Genomic DNA, 21594 nt, shown 5'->3' on the forward strand with positions numbered 1-21594 from the left:
GCTAGTACTTCAGCTAATAGTTTTTGGAATAATGATTTAGAAGTTCACAAATATGCTTCTAAAATGTCACCTCACCTCATCTTTGTCCAAGAGCTGTCACTAGGAAGGATATGGTCTCCTGTCTGTTGCGATGTTTCCAGGTCCATTCTGTTTTTCAGGATTCGCATGTATAGAGCCATTCATCATGGGTATATACTGTGATGGAGAAAGCACAGAGGGATCCACCTGTGCCTTTTTCTGGTGCAAGAAAAGACCAGTGTATTTGCAATGAAGGTGGGATCTATTAAAATATATATACCAGTGTGTCAAAAGAAATCCTAACCTGAGAAGCAAATTGTCATCTGAATACCTCAGGTATCATTCAGAGTGCTGAAAGTGAAGGTTTTTTCCTGAGGTCCAGCTACCAGGACTTAATGTGATCTTGCCACTAGTGTTTTTCCTTTTTGTCAGAGAATTTTGTGTTTTTTAATACAGTGGCATGCTTTACCAGGAGAATACTCCTTTGCCTTGTGTTAATGGTGTTCTGTATATCATGTGCTAGGTCTGGTAAATTTGCTTCAAAGATATTAAAAAGTGTTAAGTCTAGGAAGATTGGTACAGGGGAGGTTGTTTTGCCTCCCTTTGGCGTAGGCAATTTAGTCTTGCTGCAGGCCATGTGCACAAACCAGTAAATTTGAATATCTACTGCAAGACAGTTGTAGTCAGTTTTTAAATCAGACTTAAGTGAGCTAACTCTTACCCAGGGTGGTCCTTCTGAGAACATCATGGGCATGTCCAAGACATGATTTGGCACAACACTGCTGCATTATATTCATGCCAGGTACGTTTTTGAAAGGCTGCTGAAGAATGTCTTCTCAGTTCGGGCCTGCCTGTCTTGTTTTTCTGTAGTGTTCTTCTTGTTTCTGATTGTTGATCCCATAAATGCTTGTCCTTGTTTCCCATATTTGAAAGGAAAAGCAAGGAAGTGTTGTCAGGCTGTGCAGTTTAAATTGAAATTTGCTATAGGTCTGTTCATAAAAGTCTGCTTAAATTGAAGTGCTGAAATTACTTAGTTCAACAATTCTTCTTGATCTGATTTCTTCCTTCTTAGTTGTCGCTTGCCCTTGGGTTTTAACAGAGATATTAAATTGCCTGGGAGCCAGAAATACGTGAGATTCATTTATTGCTGTTTCATGTAAGCCTACTGTTAATGGGTTTATGGCCTTTTCATACTGTAAAGTTTGAATATCTGAGATCTAAAATCTAGTCTGGTGTCACAGAATTGCAGAAGCTCTGGAGCTGGAAGGGACCCCTGAAGATAACCCACCTGCTCAAAGCATCAAGCAGATTGGAGCAGATTGCTTAGGACCATGTCAGGTTTTGAAAAGCTCCAAATGTGGAGACTCTGCAAGTTCTCTTGCCAAAATGATCTAGTGTTTGATCATTCTTGCAGTGGAAAAAAAGTTAAAAAGGTTTAGTGGCAACTCAGTAAGGACAAGCCATTTTCTCAGTGTCTAAAATAAAATATTTGTGTTGAATTGTTTTAATATATCCATGGTTGATGCAGAAACTTCAAATTTGGCAGGTGCCTGTGCTGGATTCAGAGGTGTGCCTTTAGCTGCCCCAGTAGAAGTCCCCATCATTTTGAGTGACTGTAAGATTCTGAAAATTTTCATTTACAAAACCTCTGAAGAACTTTATTTTCAGGTTATGGCTGAAAGATGTATACTTTATTGCTGCTGGAAGTATTTGTTGTTGTTGACTTCCTGAAGGTACCAGCTATGCTCCTCAATATGCTAGCAGGTATCAAAATAGTGGGAAATTGAGGAAACAATGCAAATACAGACCAGCAAGCTTGACCAGGAGTTAGTTGTTAAAGAGCTGTTCAAATGAAGCAGTCGTTCAATGTAAACAGGGTGAATAGAGTTAAGAAGCTGCTAGTGAACTCCTTTGACCACTTAACAAGGTGACAAAGGAGTTAACAATGATGATTTTTTTAAATATTGCTGTTGTCAGAGGCATATTAATTTCAAATTAAGGAAGCAATTAATATGAAGCAATTAGTATGCTGTAGTATGTGCTTTGTAAACTCAAACTGGGTTTTAGTTGCGTTTACTTTGCATTTCTTTCCTGATAACAGCTAGGATCTTTGCTCTTGAAAAAACAAAATAAGCTGTGTAAATTATATTTCTACAATTTCCTGATTCCTCCAAATAAAAACATCAAATGTTGCAATTGACAGTTGGTCAGTCACGGCATTTAGTAACACTTCTCCAAGAACACTGCTTCTTGTTTCACCTCTGCTCTGGAAAATATGTGTAATCTGCTGGTGGGAAAGTACATGATTTAAAGTTTGTCTGTAGCTTTGCCTGAATTGAACCAAACTCAAACTTACTGAAGTACATATAGGAATGGGGGGAGGTAGGAAAATTGCAGAAATGTCTTAAGGCTGAAAGTCAGATGTGAACATACTCAGAAATGTCAGAATTGAAGTTGCACAGGTAACTTGGGTCCAGGTCTTGGTATTTTTTTCCATCCTAGTCAGTAATTGGGGCTCCTTATATGCTGGTAGGTCCAGATCTGAGTTAAGGTAGAAGTACTTGTGTCTAGAGTATAAATCAATTGGTGAATTGTAAGTTGTAGGATTTTCACTTTGCTTTAAGACACAGCTGAAGTAAGAGCTACAGTGGGAAGCATCACCTCTTTTTTAAAGGAGCTAGACTTTATAAATATGCTATTGACAAAGGCTATTGCAATGTCAAGGCTCCTGGTTTTGTCTCAGGCATTTTGTTTACAAATACTGGCTTCAGCATTTGGAAGCATCAGATTATTCCCAGTCCTTGCTCCAGGAGGTTATTGAATTGTATTAGGATGGGCAGGCAGGGGCAGCTGAATATTGCTGGACTTCTCACACTAATAGGCTGAGTGCAAGTATAGTGTGGGGGAGTGTGAGGTAAAGATTAAGTTTCTTACTGCTGGGAGACAGCTTTGAAATAGTCCCTTAGCATACTGTGCTGTTAGTCTTCTGGAGTGTGTCAGAAAAGCTGGCTTTAAGCAGGCAATACCATCTCTCTCTATATACTGGTGAAGTCTAATTTTAGCCTCCTCTCCTCATAAAGTGCTTATTTCTCTACTTCCAATTTCTATTACAGGGTGAAATGATATTAATATTAAAAAGTTCTGTCTTTTGTTGCTGCTCTGCATGAAAATTTAAAATGTTAGCTCTGTTATTGTGAAGACACGTTCATTTTTCTCATATTAATATGCCTGGAAGCAATTTTCTTTACTCTTTCCCTGATTCATGTCCCTTCATAATTTATCTTATTTCTGTTTTCTCCTCTACTGTATTTGCTTTGTTTTCTAGTTAGATTGTAAAATACTGAGATCGGGTGTTGCCGGGCATAACAGTCAGGTTCAGTTCTCTGCTTTGGAAATAGAAAAACTTAGAGGCCTTTGTCATCTCTCCTGTCAACAGCTTATTAAATATAAGGAGTTTTGGGTTTTGTTTGGGTGTAGGGTATCTCTGGTCTGGTTCAGTCCTGTGGACTTGGCATACACAATAGCAGTTACTAAGTAAGGGTCTACAGTGCATTATTTTGAAAACTTCCTGAAGGGTCTATGTGGTGCCTTCCAAGACTGCAATGGCATGTGCACAAAACTGCAGTAAGTCAGGATTATGATTACTTTGAAAGCCCTCTCTAGATGGAGAATTAAATGCTTATGTAGACAGGCCAGAGTTCAGAAGTATTGGAGATACCTTTGTCAGCCTGTCTTGTTACAACCCTCTGCTTAAACTCTTCTAGGTCATGAACTAACCCAGACTTTTGCATTAATTGTATGGATTGGCATTGTCTTTGGCAGAAATAACGGGAGGTCTTCCTATGTGTGACCAAAGATACTTTCTCCTTAGAGGATTAGGTTTTTTCAGTCACTTGGCTTTTCATTCTTTTAATGCAGATTTATTGTCCCTAATTTATTGTCCTGCCATGCTATATTTAATGCTGTTCTTTGTTATTGAATCAGTCAAAGGTTTTTTAACAAAATGGAGAATGGCATCAGTATGAATTTGCTGGCCTTTGTGTATTGCATAAGGACAGCTGTATGCTGCAGGTTGCAGTGTGGCTGTTGCTCTCATTCCTTTGGTCTTTGCAGGTGTTTGCTAAGCAAATGGAGTATGGAGGTGTGATGAATCTTGCTATTGTTTTGAGGGGTGAAGACGTTGAGAAATGTCACCCGGTCCTGAATATATTATTCATCTTACAATCTTGTTTGCATGTATCATAGCTGTCAGATGAATGTGTTTTAAAAGCCCTGCTTCTCAGTACAGTCTTGGGAGAAAAAGTGCCTTACTATTGGTGAAGGTAGTTTGAAGAACTGTATCTGTAACAAGGCAGTATGTCAGTGGTCAGTGTTTAATAACTACAGTCCAGGGTGCCTTAAATGTTTGGAATAGATTTGGATGCAAAATCCTGACTTTTTCCATTTCTTGTATTTGTGTATAGACTCATGGTATCCAGTGAGGTGTGCTACACACCAAGGAAATATTTATACACCTTAATTCACCTGGGGAATTCTTAAATGTCTCTCTTGATACTAAAGTAGTTCCTGTCCTAACTCTTCTTTCTGTTGTCCAGGACCAGCTCTTTTTCCTGTTTTGTTTCTTTTCCCTGTCATCATCTCTAGAACAGCTTCTTTCTCTAAGTACCTATATACTTTGAGAAAGTCATGTCTGAAACAAATCCTTATTTTTACCCTTGTTTTCTTCCTCCTCTAGTGGTCTCCAGAGGGCTGAAGTATACTTCCCCCTGCTTGGCAATCAAGGAGAGGTTGGAGAGGTTTGAAATGAAACTGCCTGAATTAATTGAGTCCGTATCATATAGGAGTTGAAAGCTAGCTTTTGCTAGCTTGTCAGAAGAGGAGAGGATTTGGTACTTGATGCGAATGCAGGAAGAGTCCAAATTTTCATAATTCAGTACTCAGAGATGCTTATTGTTCCTATAGACTACTGAGTGCTTTAGAGAGACTGATAACTCTTATTGTTATTGTGCTCCTCCACCGCTATACAATGCATGTGTAAAACATTCGAGGAAGGAAGGCTGGCTGTGATAATGGCACCAGACAGAGCAATTGATTATGTGCTTGAGCTGAAGAGTAAGGCACTTATTTTTTTGTGGTGAAGAAACATGATGGCTTGTCTTTGTAGCTGCAGCTGACTGAAGTGCATTTAACATGAGAATATCAAGGTCAGTAGGGCTGCTCACATGCATGTTTAAAGGTAAACATATTTTAGAGTGTTCTAACTATATTATTTTGGGGACCTGGAGTAGTAATTTTATTATCTAAGCTTCTCAGTAGTGGAAAAATATAAATACAATTTGAAAAGTTCAGATGAAAAGGAAAAGAGCAGAATTTAGCTTGGAAGGCGGAAGGTAAAGGGTGCAAGTAAAAGCACAGTGAGTGGATATTTAATTTGTTTAAAATCATCTTGTTATAGCTTTGGTGGCCTACAGGATCACAAATCTGGCCCTGATTCTTTCACACTGGCAGAGCAGAGTAAATTTTTTTTTTTCCCAGAAAGGAAAAAGATGATGGCACTCAGTATAAATATACAAAAGATGCAAGGACTAGTAAGGAATTGTGATGTACAAAAGGCTTCCTGGCCTCCTGCATGTTCGAAGAAAAATCAAACAAAGTAATGTTTTAGTTGGATATCCCCGGAGCAGAATTCCGTAACTTTATCTGGCCTGGCTGAGTTCCTTCCATAGGCACAGACAGTATGGTTGTTGATGGCTCTGGATTACCTGTCTGTCCTTTGTCACGTCATTACTTTATGGATCTGATTGTGTTCACAATTATATATATTTTTTTATCTTGCTGTTGTAATTCAGTTTAATGGCAGCCTTGACTATTGTAGTGATCAGCCTTGCCAGAGCACTACATGGGCTGGCACTGAATTGAAGTTAGTGGGAATAAGTAATTCGAACCACAGACTAGTCTGCCCCTTACTTTTGAACTCAGTGCCTTTTTTTTTTTCCCAAGGATAACATGATTTGTCTGCCACTCAGGTTCTTTGTTGTTCTTATAATATCTGTATTAATCCCCATCTGAACTCATTATTCCCCAATTATCTGCATGGATGACATGTCCTGTGTTTCCCTTTAAACTATTGCATCAAAGATTTGTTTGGGGTAATTTACCTTTTGATCCTGTGACATACTGTGTCTGTCATCTTTCTTTGAGAATTGTTTTTGACCTGTGTACTTGCTCTTGAGGTTAAGCATGAAGATCTGCAGGTGCTTGAACTGATCTCCCCTCTCCTTAAAAGGAGGCACTGAATTAGCAATGTCACCTGTTGTGAATTTATGGCATTTTCTTGCCAGGTCTTCAATAAAAATGACATCCTGGTTTCTTCAGTGTTCTTGGGGGATACAAAGATAGGCAGGTGCTTGTTCAAATCTCTTTTACTTTTGTGATGTTGTGCAGTTTCCATTTTTTCATAGTACTATTTTTCTTTTGTCTCTGCATTCTGTATTGCCATCCTGATTAAAAACGAGGCAAAGCTGGTGTGAAGAAAGCCAGTGCTGCCAAGCAGAGAAGGATGTTGTGTCTTCAGGTAGTGTTCAAGGCAAGAATGAGTAAAACATTATAACCACATTATTTATGCACAAAGGAGTGTGCCTTTTCTATCCATAAATTGCTACTGGTTGTCTGCAGCAATGAAGTGTCTGTAGAGCTTCACGGGTGAAGTATCTTCTAAGAGCAAAATGAAGATGGTGAGGTACCAGTCTAGAGTAAGTAAATGAGCCAAGGGAAGCTGAAAAGCTGACTGGTGGTTGATGGCTTCCTTTTTGGCAGAAGAACAAACTGTTATATTCCAGAGAGAATACAATAATTTTTCAGGGACTGGGAAAATACAGGCATGGAATTTTACTCTGCGAAGAACACAAGCAGTGATTTGGGGCTTTTTGGAGAATGTAGGGAAAAGGACTGGTTATATAAATATGTCAGTATATAAGGACATTTCAAATAATTTACAAATACAAAAAAGTTCTCAAAGGTATCTCCTGGAGACTGTTTGTCATAGGTAATGTTCTTTTTTTGTCAAGTATCTATTCTTTTGAATAGAAGCTTCATTGTGTGCAGTATTGCACTGCACACTGTGTTGAGATAAGAGGACTGACACTATAACATTTTCAAGCATTTATTTTGAAATGTTGTCTTCAGTTCTCTAGACTTGTATTTTCCTTTGGTCACATAAAAAGTAAGCTCTTTACTCTTTTGAAGGTATTCCCTTGTGTTCTGAAATTAAACCTTCTGTATTTTCTGCTGTTTCAGTAGCATTTTCAGTTCATAACCTGATTTGATTATTTATTGGCCACAGAACATCATGATCTGTATCCTTCTGTGCTCTGCAAATTTGTTTTTGCTTGCATTTTAGGAATACAATGTTGTACTTGTCTATTTGATGTTTATTTTGTATAATGTCAAGAACATTTTGGCATAAACTCAGAATTCAGTTTGTTGTTTCAGTCCAGGCAGGCAAACCACTCTGTCCTTACACAAGAAGCAAACTCATGGCAGCTTCCATCTGTCTGCCACCTTCAACGAAGTCATTACCACTTGCTATGTGGATGTGTCTGGCATGGCCAACCCAGGTCATACAAGTGACTGATAAGGCTGCCAGCTGTTCTCAGGAATAAACCTAATAGACTTGCTAGAGGAGTTTGTCTCTATCTGAAAAATAAAACTCCTATAATGCATATCAGTACCTTTAAATACCTCTCAGATCCTCACAGCTACCACTGTCAGCCCTAAAGCATCAGCTTCTCATGACAAATGACTAATTCTGTAAAGAATTCCTTCATTTTCTGTATGCAGTCTACTTTTACTTTCAGGAAGGTAACATGGGAGGGGGCAAGAGTATCAAAACCTAAACATCTGATGTCATCAAATCGAGGGAAATTGGGCTATTAATCTCTAAAAAGCTTTTGAATAGATTCATGTAGGGAGCTGGACTCAATAAAATATGCACATTGCCTTTACAAGCTCTGTTCCCATGAACAGTGGAAAAGGAGAGCAGAGCCTTCAGAATCTTCTTTCTGAGTAGCTGAGAAACTGAGAATCTATCTTTTTGATTAATAAAATCCAGCCTTTAGTAATATTTTGAATGGTCATACTGCTTCTGCTACTTCATTATATTAATAATCACTACTCTAAAAGACTATACTTAGAGGATTAAGCACCATGACTTCTGAAGCTAAATACTCTTTTGCAGTCACTGGCTTGCCCAGAGTCATAAGGCAGGTTGGTGTGTGTTCTGCTCCTGCCTGATCTCCTGCTGTGGGCTTCCCTGGAGTGGTAGGCTCTCAGTACTCTGCCCAGGAGTGAGGCAGGGTGTAGGCTGCACTGGCACCTTGACTTCCTCCACTGAACCTGGGCAGTAAAAGCTCACTTCAATGTATGGTCAGTCTGAGTTAACCTCCTTCAGGAAAGACTTCCTGCTGTGGCCAGGCCTATTGCAGGAATGAATGCAGGGAGTCTACATTTCCCCTACCTTTACCTGCAAGGTAAATCTCACATGTTAAAGGCAATTTTGTGCTGAAATTGAACAGATAATATGATGCTGACTGCTGACAGTTTGCAGAACCATCCAAAAACCTGGGTGTCCATTTTGCCATTGTAAACAAACTTAGTTTTTTTGTTCTTGTTAAACAAGTTCTTGTTAAAATGTGTGTAAGGCGGATCTGTGTGAAGAGACATTATTTTGTCAGTAATATATTGTTTCATATGTGGCTCTGCTGGTTAGTCTCTTGTCATCTATTGCCCTGGAAGTGAAAGATTTGTTCCATCTGGCAGAACAAACAAAAATAACCTTTCCTTTGAAAGGAGATATGCAGATTTTACTTATTTTCTAGCAGTCATAGCTAAAAATCTTTTGTGAGCAGCCTTTCCAGTAGAGAAAGACAATTTCTTTCCTATATGCACAAGAAAAAAGAATTTATTATAAAATTAGAGGAATGGAATGTGCAAAAACCCAAACCAGCATTGTATGTAAGTATAAGATTAAATATACTTGTCTAAGAATGGAGAAAATAACATTTCTGCATTCGCATTGCTGATCTTCCCCACAAATCTAAAAGGTAAATATTTTAAGTGATGCCTTTTCAAATGGTGCATTATCCCCAGGGAGCTAGATGAGAACTCTGATCAGTGTTCTAGAAATTGTTGGTCTAATTATCCAGTAAATCTTCCTTTCATGGATCTCTCTTCTCTTGAAATCATGTTCAGCTATGCAGGGAAACCTGTTCCTGCTCATTGGCAGGGTCGATGTAGCTCCCTCTCCAGTATCTGCCTACTTTTGTCTGCCTGCACTTATGCAAGGCAGTAGGTAAGTGTTTTTCTCCTGAACAGCTAGTAGATCAGAAGGAAAATAATTTATAACTTGCGTGCATTGTGGCTTCTTACTGTATGTGGCTGTAATTTCTATAGAAGATATTCTGTCTGAGGCTGGGAGCAGCATCTTGGAGAAGGTAAGAAAAAGGAATATGGTTGTTTGTTGGGATCCTTCTTAACTGCTGGCTAGGAGTCCCCCTGTCCAAAATCTGGAAGTATCATACTTACAAGAGTGGTTTGAGTTGCTGAAAGACACCACTGAGGGAAATTTTCTTGTGAAGCGCCATTTGTATGCTCAAGAGTTATGTGGGCTTCTGTATCCAAGCATAACTTTCTATTTGGACCAAAATGGTAACTGTAAAATCTGTCTGACAAAAATCAGAGGCAGACTGACATCTTAGACTCTTGGATGCCTGAGAGCCCACTGCCAAAGGTCAGGGCTGCTGGTGTGATTATTGAATGGAAAAAGAGAATCCAGAAATTTTTTGTGTTCCCTCTCTTTGAATATTTCCTTGCCTGTTCCTTTCCTTGTGTCCTTTATCAAAATCCAAAACCATTTTGATTGCAGCAAAGGATGTTATGGCTAGAACTCTTTTAAGGGCATAGTGTGATCCAGCAAGAGCTGTCCTTTTTCTGGGCATTTGTTCTTCCTCCCTGCAGTTTTCGTTGTGCTGCTCTCGGAAGACAGACCCAATTCTCTTATAAGCTGTCTTTGCTCTGCTAAAGGATGCTCAGAGGATGGCAAAAAGGAGAGTCAGCATCAGGAAGCAAGTTCTGTCACTAATAATCTCGCCATTTCCTGCACCAGTAAGTGGGCTTTTATAGAAAGGGATAAGCAGGAATCCCAAACTGGTGTGGGGAAGGTACAGTATGATTTCTCCTTGATGGTATGTTCTCTCTGGGAGGAGTGAGACTACTGAGTTAGCTCCTGCTGAACTAACACATCTAGGGCACAGTAGAGAGAACCTGTGTTAACTCTTGCAAGGTCTTTCCTTTTAAGTTAAATGGAGGTTTAATATACTACTTTTTTGAAAGGTAACAATGAACTGTATCTTAGAATAACTTTGAAATAAAGCTATTGGAAAAATAAGCTGGTTTAGGAACTGCTGGTAACTACATTACCTAATAAGAGGACCACTTAAACATATTTTCCTTAGTATGGTTATGATGAATGAGGAATGTAGAAATACTTTCTGGCCAAGTGTATTTTGTATTATTTGAGGTATGCAGAGTCTTTAAATCTAGTAAGATTTTTGAAAGTGAGTGAGAAGGCAGAATTTTTTCCTACTTCATGTGGAACACAATAAAACTATATTTTACTGCAGATTTACACAGAAACCTGCAGAGTTGTCATGCTGAAGATACGTGCAGTTTACGTATTTCCTTTCTGTCCAGCAACAGAGGGAGCACCTGTTTTGGAAGATGCTTTATTTATACATATACCTATGACAGTAGAGTTCTTGCACTTAATTTTCCTGTAGCAGTAAAGTGTGCATGGTGTATCAACAGTTTGGGCAGGACTGATGACTGGTGTCCATGGTCTCTTTGTATAGGGTATGTCTTGAACAGGCAGCCCTGTACTGCATCTGATGAAACTTGCTGAGCATGAATGAAAGTTGAAGAAGGAATGTCCTCCTTATAATGACAGCACTCTGGTAAACTGAAGCTCTTTAATTAACAAGCTAGTATCTCTTGACTTCTCTCAGACTTTTATCCTGTGGTGCTATTTCGTTTCCAGTCTTTATAATGAACTATATTGTCATTTAGAGCAATAAATTATTCTTTTGAAGAAATCATATGTGTAATCCTCTTACCTCTGAGGAGCAGCTAAGGAATTTCGGTTTGTATAGTTTGAAGAAGAGGGGGCTGAGGGATGCCCTCACTGCTCTCTCAAGTTTCCTGAGGAGGGGTGGTACACAGGGAGGCTCTGAGCTCTTCTCCCTGAGATCCAATGACAGGAGGCGTGGGAATAGTTCAAAGGTGTGCCAGGGTAGGTTTTTAGAGTGCATGTTAGCATTTTTTACTGAGAGGGTGGTCATACACTAGAACAGGCTTCTACAAGACATGGTTAATGCCCTGAGCCTGTCACTGTGTAAGAGGCATTTGGACAGTGCTCTTAACCACAGGTTTTAGCTTTTGGTCAGGCAGTTGGACTACAAGATCACTGTAGGTCCTGTTAAACAGAAATAGTTTGTTCTATTATGCATTTAACCTGTAAAGCATTTAAAATAATGAGGTTGATATAAGGAACTGAAAATGTTTAGAGGACTTGAGTTGTGTGTATATTTAATTATTCTTTCATTGCTGGTAAATAATGTAACCCTTCTCAGACCTCCAGGACATTGGCAGTAGATACTTTTATTGCTGTATTTCTGTCCTGTGGTATGTTATTCCAACAGGAATAGCAAAAAGAGTGTAAATAGAAAATTAATTTTTTCCCCAGCTGGTGTTTTAATAGTTATTTTTTAATGAGGATAGCAGCTTGCAGATTTAGATTTCAATAATTTTCTGTAAACTGCAGCTTTCTTTCATCTTAGAAGATGCTCTCAGTCACATTAGGGCACAGAGCTGCTCTTTGCCTTAGTGAATATGCAGAGACCCTACCAATGCTCAGGTCAGGAGAAGCTTGAGTTACTGTGACTGAGCACTGCTACTGCAAACGTCTTCAGAAAAGGTGTTAAAAGATTACTTTTAAAAAATGAGACAAAACAAACGGAACCATTGTTTTTAAGTAAATAATATCTGTATCATAAAATCTGATGGGGAGGATAAGGGAGGGGGAGAATGTTCCAAGTTAAGCAGCTGCTTTTTACTCTGGGATACCAGTACTAGTCTTTCATATCAATCCACATATCCTGTTTCCAGTCAGGGCATTGTTGCCTTTCTTCCCCTGATTTGTACACACTTTCCTGTATTTTCCAACTGTCTTTTGACTCTCAGATAGCAAATAAAAACCCATGAGGAGGGAAAATTTGCCCACAGCAGGAAGGCAAATGGGTTAATTTTGGGGAGTTATTTTGTTGTTCAGATATGCATGTTTTCAAAAACGTTTAAATTGAATTGTTGACAGATCAGTTTTGTGTTTTTTGCCATGACAGAATGATTCATTATAACAAAATCTATTTCCTCTGTTTTGTTATTCTTTTATTAAGGACTTACTTGCTGTACTTTGCTTAAGTGTTTCGTAAATATATATTGGCTCTTTCATTGCTGTGTGTTTGACAGGTTTGCCCCATTTCCTCCAGTTATAAAGGAGTTCCTCCCTTCTGCTCACTATTCTGGGGCCCAGCAGGCAAAGGAAATGTTTTGTATTTTTGTCTGGGACCTAGAGGAGTGATTTAACTGGATTTGAGTTCCTTCCAGGATGTGTGCTGCAGGGCAAGCATGGCAACACACGTGCATTTTTTATGAGGTGGCAGCCTGTGTTTCCTCAAGTTTGTAGAGTAAGTTTAGATACACAGGGCAGCCTCAGATGTACTGAGAGATGATTGTACTCTTCAGTAAAAAAAAACCCCAAAACTTTGGTACATAGATGCATTTTAAGTCTCCTGTTCATTTTCTAGCAAACATTAAAAACCCCACTTCTTTAAATCTGTACAATTTGTTACTATAAAATCTGTCATGTTTGCTGTAGCTAAGAGAATATAGATTTTTTTTGGTTAAAATAAATGCTTCAGTTTTAAATCTAGCTATGAATTTTCAGGCACACTGTCCCCAGCTTGCTGGCATGTTTTATCTATAGTTGGAAAATTGGAAAAACAGCAAAATTTAGTCTGTCTGTATTTACTCTAGAGTTCTTTTCAGAGAAAGATGAGGTGATGAAGCATAATTTTGGAGCTTGCCTTTATACAGTATGGCTTTCCTGAGAGTTACATTTTATACTTTCCTTGGTAGTTTTCTTCCATGCTGTATGAAAGTTATTACAGGTATTTCTGTGGTTTCTCTTTAGAGAATATTCTGGGGAATTGAGTGATTTACTTGTTTGTGGATATTGTTCGGAAAGGGAGGGTAGGGAGCTGGCTTTTGAAAAAGATGCAGTAATATGAGAGCAGCTTGGCTATCTATCCACCTGTACTGTACTCAAGTCCTTGACAAAGAGAGTTTCTTAGTCCTTTGTCTTCCTCCAGAAAGTTTTCCTTGAAATCCTGTAGAGAAAATGCATAAGCAGAGATGTTACAGAAATGAGAAAGTAATCATGGCTGAAAAATGGAGCAGTTTATTAGTTATTAATATTGAGCATGGCTAAAGTAGTGGGAATTACAGTGGATGATTGTTTTTGCTGATAGCAGGAATTAATATAAGAAATGAAGGGGAGAGCCATAGTTTTTGCTATAGGCATGGAGGGGTGGATAATGGGGAAGGATCTGGAAAAAAACCTTTCAGATTTCTTTTCCATATGTAATTTTCACAAAAGATGTCACGAGTATTGAACTTTGGTGAAAAGATGAGTCTGAACCCCTTCAATTTTTTCATCACACCAGTGTGTTCTGAATTGCAGAAGGTTTGGGTTTTCTTCCCAGTCACTTGACATGATATTTTGCAATCTTTTAAAGTTTTTCAATCTCAGTCTGAAAACATGACAGATGAGAGTGATGGTGTCTTCAAGATAAGTACAGCATTCTAAAATAGTACAGTTGTAGTGAAAATACTAATTTTTTCATACTAAGAAAAAAAAAAGGATGTGTGTGGTGTTCATATGAGTAGCACTAAAACTACTTGTACAGGTCCACTAAAGCGAACAGATTCTAGAATGTTTGTTAGATCTATTGTTTCAGAAGAAACTATATTGTAGCATATGTTAGCATTGTCTTCACTGTGGAAAGCTGATGTGATATTATGGTGAAACAAAACCTGCTTTGTCCAGCTTAACATTTTAGGTCTGGCTGTTTTCTGTAATGCTGATTTGTATGGAGGTATAGGAAAGAAATTCACCTTGGCTTTGAGTGTAGATGCATTGAAAAAGCACTGTTGATTTTTGCCATGCATTCAGGTAGGTTTTTCAGTATTCTGTTGAAATGTCAAGACTTTTAGAAGAGAGTGAAATAGGGTTATTTGTCTGTAAAGATAGATTCATTATGTTATTTTTTCCCAGCTTCCCGCTACTGATCTGCTCAACCACCAGGTGCAAGCAGCCACTGATGTCTGATAGTTAATAAGCATTTGCTAATTTGCTAATCAGCTACTGCAGAATGCAGCTAGGGCCAGACACAGCAGTGGCAGTGTAGCAGCAGCTGATCAGGAGACTTGGAGATAGCTGGTTTTCTCCTGGGAGGGAAGCAGAAAGAGAGCTGGTTAGCTGCCTGATGGTAGCTGTGATCTGAGACACTGATTATCTGTGGTTAACAGCGGTGACTTTCTAGTTCCTGCATAAATGGAGCAGCAGTGGTGTGATCTGGAGCTGGGATCAAGTAGAGAACTTCATTTAAAGAATTCTGAGCAAGCTGTAGACAATGAACTTGATGAAATGCAGTGAATATCGCTGAGTGGTTTCTGCTTCCCTACTAGCTTTTGTCTGATGAGGTAGCAACAGGGACACTGTTTTGCTATGATGCTCTCTGCTCCACATTTCGCACCTTGTCTTTGCCTTAAGGAATTCCCAGGCCAGCTGTCTTTGGGCTACCTGGCATGCAGATGCCCTTTTGCAAAACTGTAAATTCTGGCCCGCGCAGAGGAGCTCTTTAAGAGATGTTATTAGCTTAGTTAAAGTCAGTTTGACATTCTTTGAACAGAAGTATTGTGTGAGGTTGATGGTCTGTATTCCTGCACTTCTGCTTAGAACTTGAAATTCATCTCTGCCCATGCATGCATGGTTTGTTTTCAGATGCTTGCAAATGAATATTTTATGAGGTAGCTGTGGCCAGTTGCTGCAGGATGGCCTTTGATAAGCTGCGTAGCCAAGCAGTGTTAGCTGTGTTGGCAGAGCCCTCTGGTGGGAGCACAGCCTGTGCCAGCAGCACTCGGTCCTGCGGCCAGCGCCACCCACTTCTCCCAAATGCCATCAGCCAGACCCCTCTCGGCGCTGTGGTATCCCACCAGCTGCCTGCTCCAGTGGCCAAGCGGGTCCTCTTCATCCCACAGAGCCTGTGGAGCTCACTTGACCTTTTATTTATTTTTTTTTAACAGACCTAGTGGTGTGCTGTAAGTGCTTATATGATTTTAGGTTTTGATTTGCAAAGTACAGTGGCTCTTTGAGAGTAATAAAGTTAGCCAATTACAAGATAATATTTTCCTAATCCTAATCAGTGTAGAACCATGATGAAGTTCAAAACCTGCATTAATTCCAACCCTGTCTGTAAATACCTTTTGTAAAAAAGTACTGCTTAGTAAAACTAACTGATCTAATTGGGCATACAGGGGGACATTCCTAATTCAAGAGCCACAGCTTTCCTTTTTCATTGAACAGTAATGCTTCTGCTATTCAAAGTATTAGAGGAAACAGCTTTTGTGTGATAAAATACTAACTTACTGAGCACAAAGAAAAAGTGTTATTACTCTTCTCTAACCTAGTATGTTCAAAAGCCTGGTTAGAACTACTAGATGCATTGCTAAACCAGAATGTGCAAAGAGTTATTTTAATCTGGTTGGGTCTCTAAATGTTGATATATACAGGCCAATAACTCTACTGAAGGAAATCCAGCTGTTTGAGATTGTTGCACAAACAATGCAGTAGTAATAAAGGGTCTTTTTTTCTTCTTCACATGCTGGCCAGAGCTTTTCACTTACCATTGATTTGAAACATTCACAACTGTGCCCAGTATTTTATCTTCATTAAAATAGAAAAAGAGGAACATGTACCATGGCTTAGAAAAGGCTGTTGCCTGTGGTGGACAGGTCCCTCTTCTGATGAAGCTGGAGCGTGGTAGCAAGTCAAGGGCAGTCATATTTCCATGTCATTTGCTTTGTCTCATGATGAAGCTTTCCTTAACATAGACATAAATTCTTTCAAAAGCTAGATTAACCTTCCTGGTCTATATTTGAAATAACCAGTTATACCTTTGCTTTGAACTCATTTGCTCCATTGCTGGGTTTCACAGACCAGCTCTCCTAGGAGCCCCATCATGTGAGTGGCATGATGGAACTTCTTGCTGCAGGTTGTTGTGAATTCCCAAAGCTGAATGTCATTCAGAAAGCAATTAAACACACCTGTGAAAGGAAAAATCACCTATATGATGAGATGTAGATATTGTTTTTGAAAATTCCCCATCTGCATCCAACGAAATAGGCAGGAAGTGCATGGTTGTGTGTACTCACCTCCTCCTTACCCTTTTGTGAAGGCAGGATGCTAAAATAAAGGGAACTCCTTGAGGAAAGGTCTGGTTTTGTTGTGGTTCCTGTCACCCTCTGCCATTAGCTGGAGAAGCCATGGTGGGGGGAGAACCAAGCTCTTGATGGTGGATGGGGACTCTAACTCTCCTCCTGCACCTTACAGAAGTTCTTTTAAGGGATGTTTTCAGATGAACCTTCCATCTTACTTGCCATCTGAAATGGCATTTTCCATGGCCCAGTGTCCTTCCTCACCTGTAATGAGGGTTTCACTGGAGGCTTATTAAAATTACACATAGGAGGCAGCACAAAGGGGATTTTTTATTCTTTTGTGACTGCTTCTTCTTGTTTTTCTTACAGCATTGTGGTTAGAGGCTTTAATTCTCTGGCAGATGGTATACAGTATGTTTTTTCAAACCCTCTACCTTTTGGGTCTAGGATACACTCTATTCTCTGACTGCAAAAAGCTGCTAAAAAGCTACTTTTTCTAATTTCTGAATTTAAATTCCATTCCATTTGTATTGCACAATGTCATAATGATTCAGCTTTGTAGAATTCTGTCTTACTTCCATAGGTTATCTTGTCCCATGCTCTTTTTAAAATACTAACATGCAGTTTTAGTGCTGTGCTGCAGCAATCCTTGTGAATTGTCTATTTTAACTCGGGATTTCAAATATAAATGTTGCTTTAACATTACTCATGGTTATCTCTAATCTCAGTCTTGTAGCAAAATCTGTTGCAGAGTTCATCCTCTTTTGTCTGTGCTTTTTATTTCAAACATGTATTTTGTTGGAAAGTGGCAGATGATATAATACCTGGATTTTTTTTTTTTATTAATCCGTGCTTTTCTAAAGAACTTAGTGAAGTGTAATATTACCATTCAAATAGGCAGGTGAGAGCCTTGGAGATCAGTAATTTGTACCTTTTCAAAAGCCGCACTGCCTTGCTTTGTCTTGGAATTTATTATGCTTCCCAAGTATAATGTGACATACTGAATAGGGCAGGGGGTGGGGACATTGTCTTCAGCTGACATGCTGTTATCAGCGGGACTGTGTTTCTGGACACAAGATTTCACAGTCATTGGTTGTCCGAAGAAAGCCTTTCCATCTGAGGATTGGACAAGAAGATGCGTCAATTTGCTGCCCGTCTCCAAGGTACTGGTGATGCTGCCTCCACAAGCTGGCTAACGTCACAGCTCCATCACCCAGCGGGGTGTGGGCTTTTTTCTCCTCTTCTCTGTTTTAATTCTGTATTTGCTTCCTACTGCATTTCTTAATCTGTCTTCTGCCAAATGCTAACAGCATGATATTTTGCAATCATTTAGGTGAATACAAGAAGGACGAACTCCTGGAAGCTGCTAGGTGAGTGCTGCTTAGAATATAAAACATATTTTGGGGGTGGAAGCAGGCGAGGAAAAGGGGTTTTTAAAATAGTACTGTTTTGTCATTGCCTTTCCATGAAATGCTGCAAGCAAACCACTTAATTAGCATAAATCTCTTCAGACTTTAGTCTGGTATAAATGTAAAAGCCTGTTTATGTAATTGAAATCCCCCACTATGGTGGTTATAAGGTTAATATTGAGTTTTTGCTTTAAGCTGCTTAAATCCTCTTTATTGTTTTGTGACTGTTCTTTTTAGGGGCAATTTAAATATTGGAATCTTTTTTTTCTATTGGTTTTTATTGCTACCATAAGGATGTATTTTGAAAATAGGTTTTATCAGAACAGAGCATAAGGAAGCCTATACAAATGGTGTAAAGTTCAATTGTATATTGCAAAGGTGCTTTTCATCCTTCCTTCTGACTGCACAAGACCAATTTATATAGACTGTTAACCCTTCTAAAAATTCTGGGTATGGGTATATAGTTGTTTCAAATGTTATGGGCCATATGCTATGAAAATATGTTAAATTCAGATAATTTATTTTGACAAATGGCTTTCAAAGGATCTGTAAAATTAGAAAATGGAAATATGAGATTAAGGAGAGAAATTGAGGTGCTTTTGTATGATCTTTTGCAACACATTTAACTGCAAATGTAGTATTCTTTTTTGTATTTACCCTTCATTTTGAAATGTTCAGAAGATTCTTTAGCCATTCAACATTCTCCCTGACACAGTACAAATTTCAATATACTATACTTTGCAAAATACTTACTGAGGAGATGGATATCAAAGAGCTCTGCCCTTTTCCCACCCTTTCCATAATATTCTCCTCATTTACAGGAGTGGTAATGAAGAAAAGCTGATGGCTTTATTGACTCCTTTAAATGTGAACTGCCATGCAAGTGATGGGCGTAAGGTAAGTTAATACCTGCTTTATATTTCAATTATTTAAGAAAGGCCAATTTAAGCATACTGGTAAGCATAGATGTATAAATCAAGAGAATGTATAGTGGGGGGGGAACCTGTGATGCATTTTCATCATAAAATTAAATGCTGGTACACTTGACACTGGCAGTTGTGACAGATTAAGTCAACAGACATGGGTTTTGTGTGTATCTTTTAAATTGCAAACCCTGGTCTACATGTAAAAGAAACTTTAAGACTTTTTGTAAGAAAAACAGAATGTACTGTTGCAGATGGATAAAATAACTAAGGGAAGAAAGTTAGTTATTATTTGTATTTGAACATTGTCTGGGTGAGGTGCTTGTTATTCAGCTTAGCTCCTAATACACTGCCACGTAGACTGGCACTGTATTGCTATGTTTAACACCTTCTGCATTTTCTTAAATTTAACATAATTGTTTTGACTTTCTCTGGCGGAGATGTTTGAATGAGTTAAATTAAGAATTAGGCTGAAACTGGAGGAGGGAAGAACATACGGAGTGAGAAGTAGATCCTATGATTTTTGATGTTTTGGACTTCGAGATGATAGTCTGTCTAGACTGTTGATTTACAAATGTTGGGTGGTGGGGCTTTTTTGGTTTGATTTGTTGGTTTGTTTTTTTGGTATTTTTAAACTGTGTACCAGAATGTTTTTAATATGTATCTGTTAAAGTCTTTTACCTGTAACAGTACATCCTATTTTTGGAGAGAAAAGCATGGGAGTGATTTCTTTTATATTTTTTTTTCCAATGGAGTCTTTTTGGCATAGTATAAACCTCTGCCCACCCTGGACCTGTTGTGGAACAGCCCAGTTCCACTGAAATTAGTAAAGACAGGCCAGTTTACACTTTTGATTAAAAGGTATGTTGTTACTGATTATAAAAAATACAGCTCAATTTTACAAAAATTCCTGGGTTTTATACACGTTTTAAAATGTTTATCAATTGTAATGTCTACCATACATACTATGTGGTGGAAAACCCAGCCAGTTTTTTGCTTATTTACATTTATAACTGACTGAAAGTTGATGCTTCTTCCAGGTTTTGAAAACAATTGATTTTATGAACTGAGGACAGGCAACTGAACAAGGGCTTTATTTAATTTAGCAGTGATGGAATTGATGAAAGACTCCCCACAGTTAAAGATTAAACATATTGCCCATATTTCTTGAATTTCCTTTTCCTTTTTTAAGACTTTGCTGTTTAAGTAGAAATGTGTTTAGGTATTAATAGTGCCCTGTGTTATAATTAAATGGGGTGGTGTACAGCAGTGCATTTCTGAATAATTGAACCCCCATCACTATTGATTTAAGGCCAAATGCAGAGTTATGACTTCTGTCAGCAGGGCAAAGAATGAGCTCTTGCAGATGTTTTCTTGAACATTTATCACTTCAAAGTAACAAAAAAAAAAATACAAAGCTTTTAAAATTCGTATTGAGATAGCAGAAAGTATTTATGTATTATTGCGGCCTCTGAATTAGAAAATTTGTGCCCAAAGCTTGGAAAGCATATTGCAGTTAAAGCTCCTGTGTGTGGACACTTTGAAAATGTGTTTGGTTGGTTGGTTTTGGTAAGTGCACTGGTTTTTGAAACTGCTTTTAAGATACCTTGCTGTTGATATTAATTAGCTTTTTAAAAATTATGTCTAACAGATACATCTTTTTTCTACCACCACATATGTACAAGCTATGGAAGGTTTACTAATGCTTTGTAGTAAGTGTGCTATATAACTGTTAAGTATTTAATTTGTAAAGCAAAGCTTTCAGGTCCTGTCCTAGTGCAAGATGACTTGGGGTTTGTTTATTTTAAGCAATGCAAATTAAGAGAGCTTGTAAATGGAAGTCTCCACCAGTGTAGCTGCCTCTCATTGGTCTGCAGTGATTTCTACTAGCTGAGAATTTGTGCATTTTGGAAGTTGCTTTTTGCATCCCTTGATGCTTTTAGTAATTATGTTTTGCAGATCTTCTGAGCATTCAAGCCTCAAACTTAGGACAGCATAAGGCCACAGTTTTAATGCAGCTCTCAGGGCCAGGAATGCAGACTCTGCGCATTGGCCCGAGATTCTCAGCATCATGCTTATTCTGCAGCACACCTGTACCCACCAACTCTTTCCTCAGTCTGCTTACCTCTTGCTTCAGTTTGTGCATTCCTTGATTTTTCTGAGATGTCCAGCTCTAGTCTAGTGATAAGGGAATGCTTAGCTGTGTGGGTAAAGAAATTGAGTTCCAGTACTGAATGGGTAATTATTTTTTCTGTATTAGGAGATGATAGTATTTTTTCCCCCATACTTGGGGGTGCAACTGCATTCAGTTTACTTTCCCCCCCGCCCCAGGGGATTTTTCTGTGTCCCATGCATACTAACATCTGGGGTTCTGGATTTCTCAAACACCACATGTGCTGTGAAATTGTGCTTTATAGAATGGGTAAAAGAATTGGAAAACTCGGACAGTATCTTGCTGGTTTGAAACCAGCTAAGGTTGAAAATAAAAAAGATTTATTGCATTCTGGGTGCTGCTTGCAGCCTTTTTGAAAAGTGTTGACAGCCAGAGTCTGATTCCTACTGGACAGGATTCCATGATTCTAAAACAGTTACATCTGGTGCTGATAACCATTGCTCCATCTATTTATTTAGCATAG

At 38.6% G+C, this 21594-nt stretch overlaps 1 protein-coding gene across 1 annotated transcript in view; it reads left to right on the forward strand.

The window, feature by feature from the left end:
* TNKS (tankyrase) overlaps positions 1-21594 on the forward strand; it is a 125324-nt gene that overhangs the window by 44589 nt on the left and 59141 nt on the right. The window contains exons 4-5 of the mRNA XM_021532595.3: positions 17960-17996; positions 18857-18932. Coding sequence (XP_021388270.1) covers positions 17960-17996; positions 18857-18932 — 113 coding nt within the window. The remainder of the gene's footprint in view (positions 1-17959; positions 17997-18856; positions 18933-21594) is intronic.

This window comes from Lonchura striata, chromosome 4 (assembly GCF_046129695.1).
Source record: "Lonchura striata isolate bLonStr1 chromosome 4, bLonStr1.mat, whole genome shotgun sequence".
Classification (NCBI taxonomy): domain Eukaryota; kingdom Metazoa; phylum Chordata; class Aves; order Passeriformes; family Estrildidae; genus Lonchura; species Lonchura striata.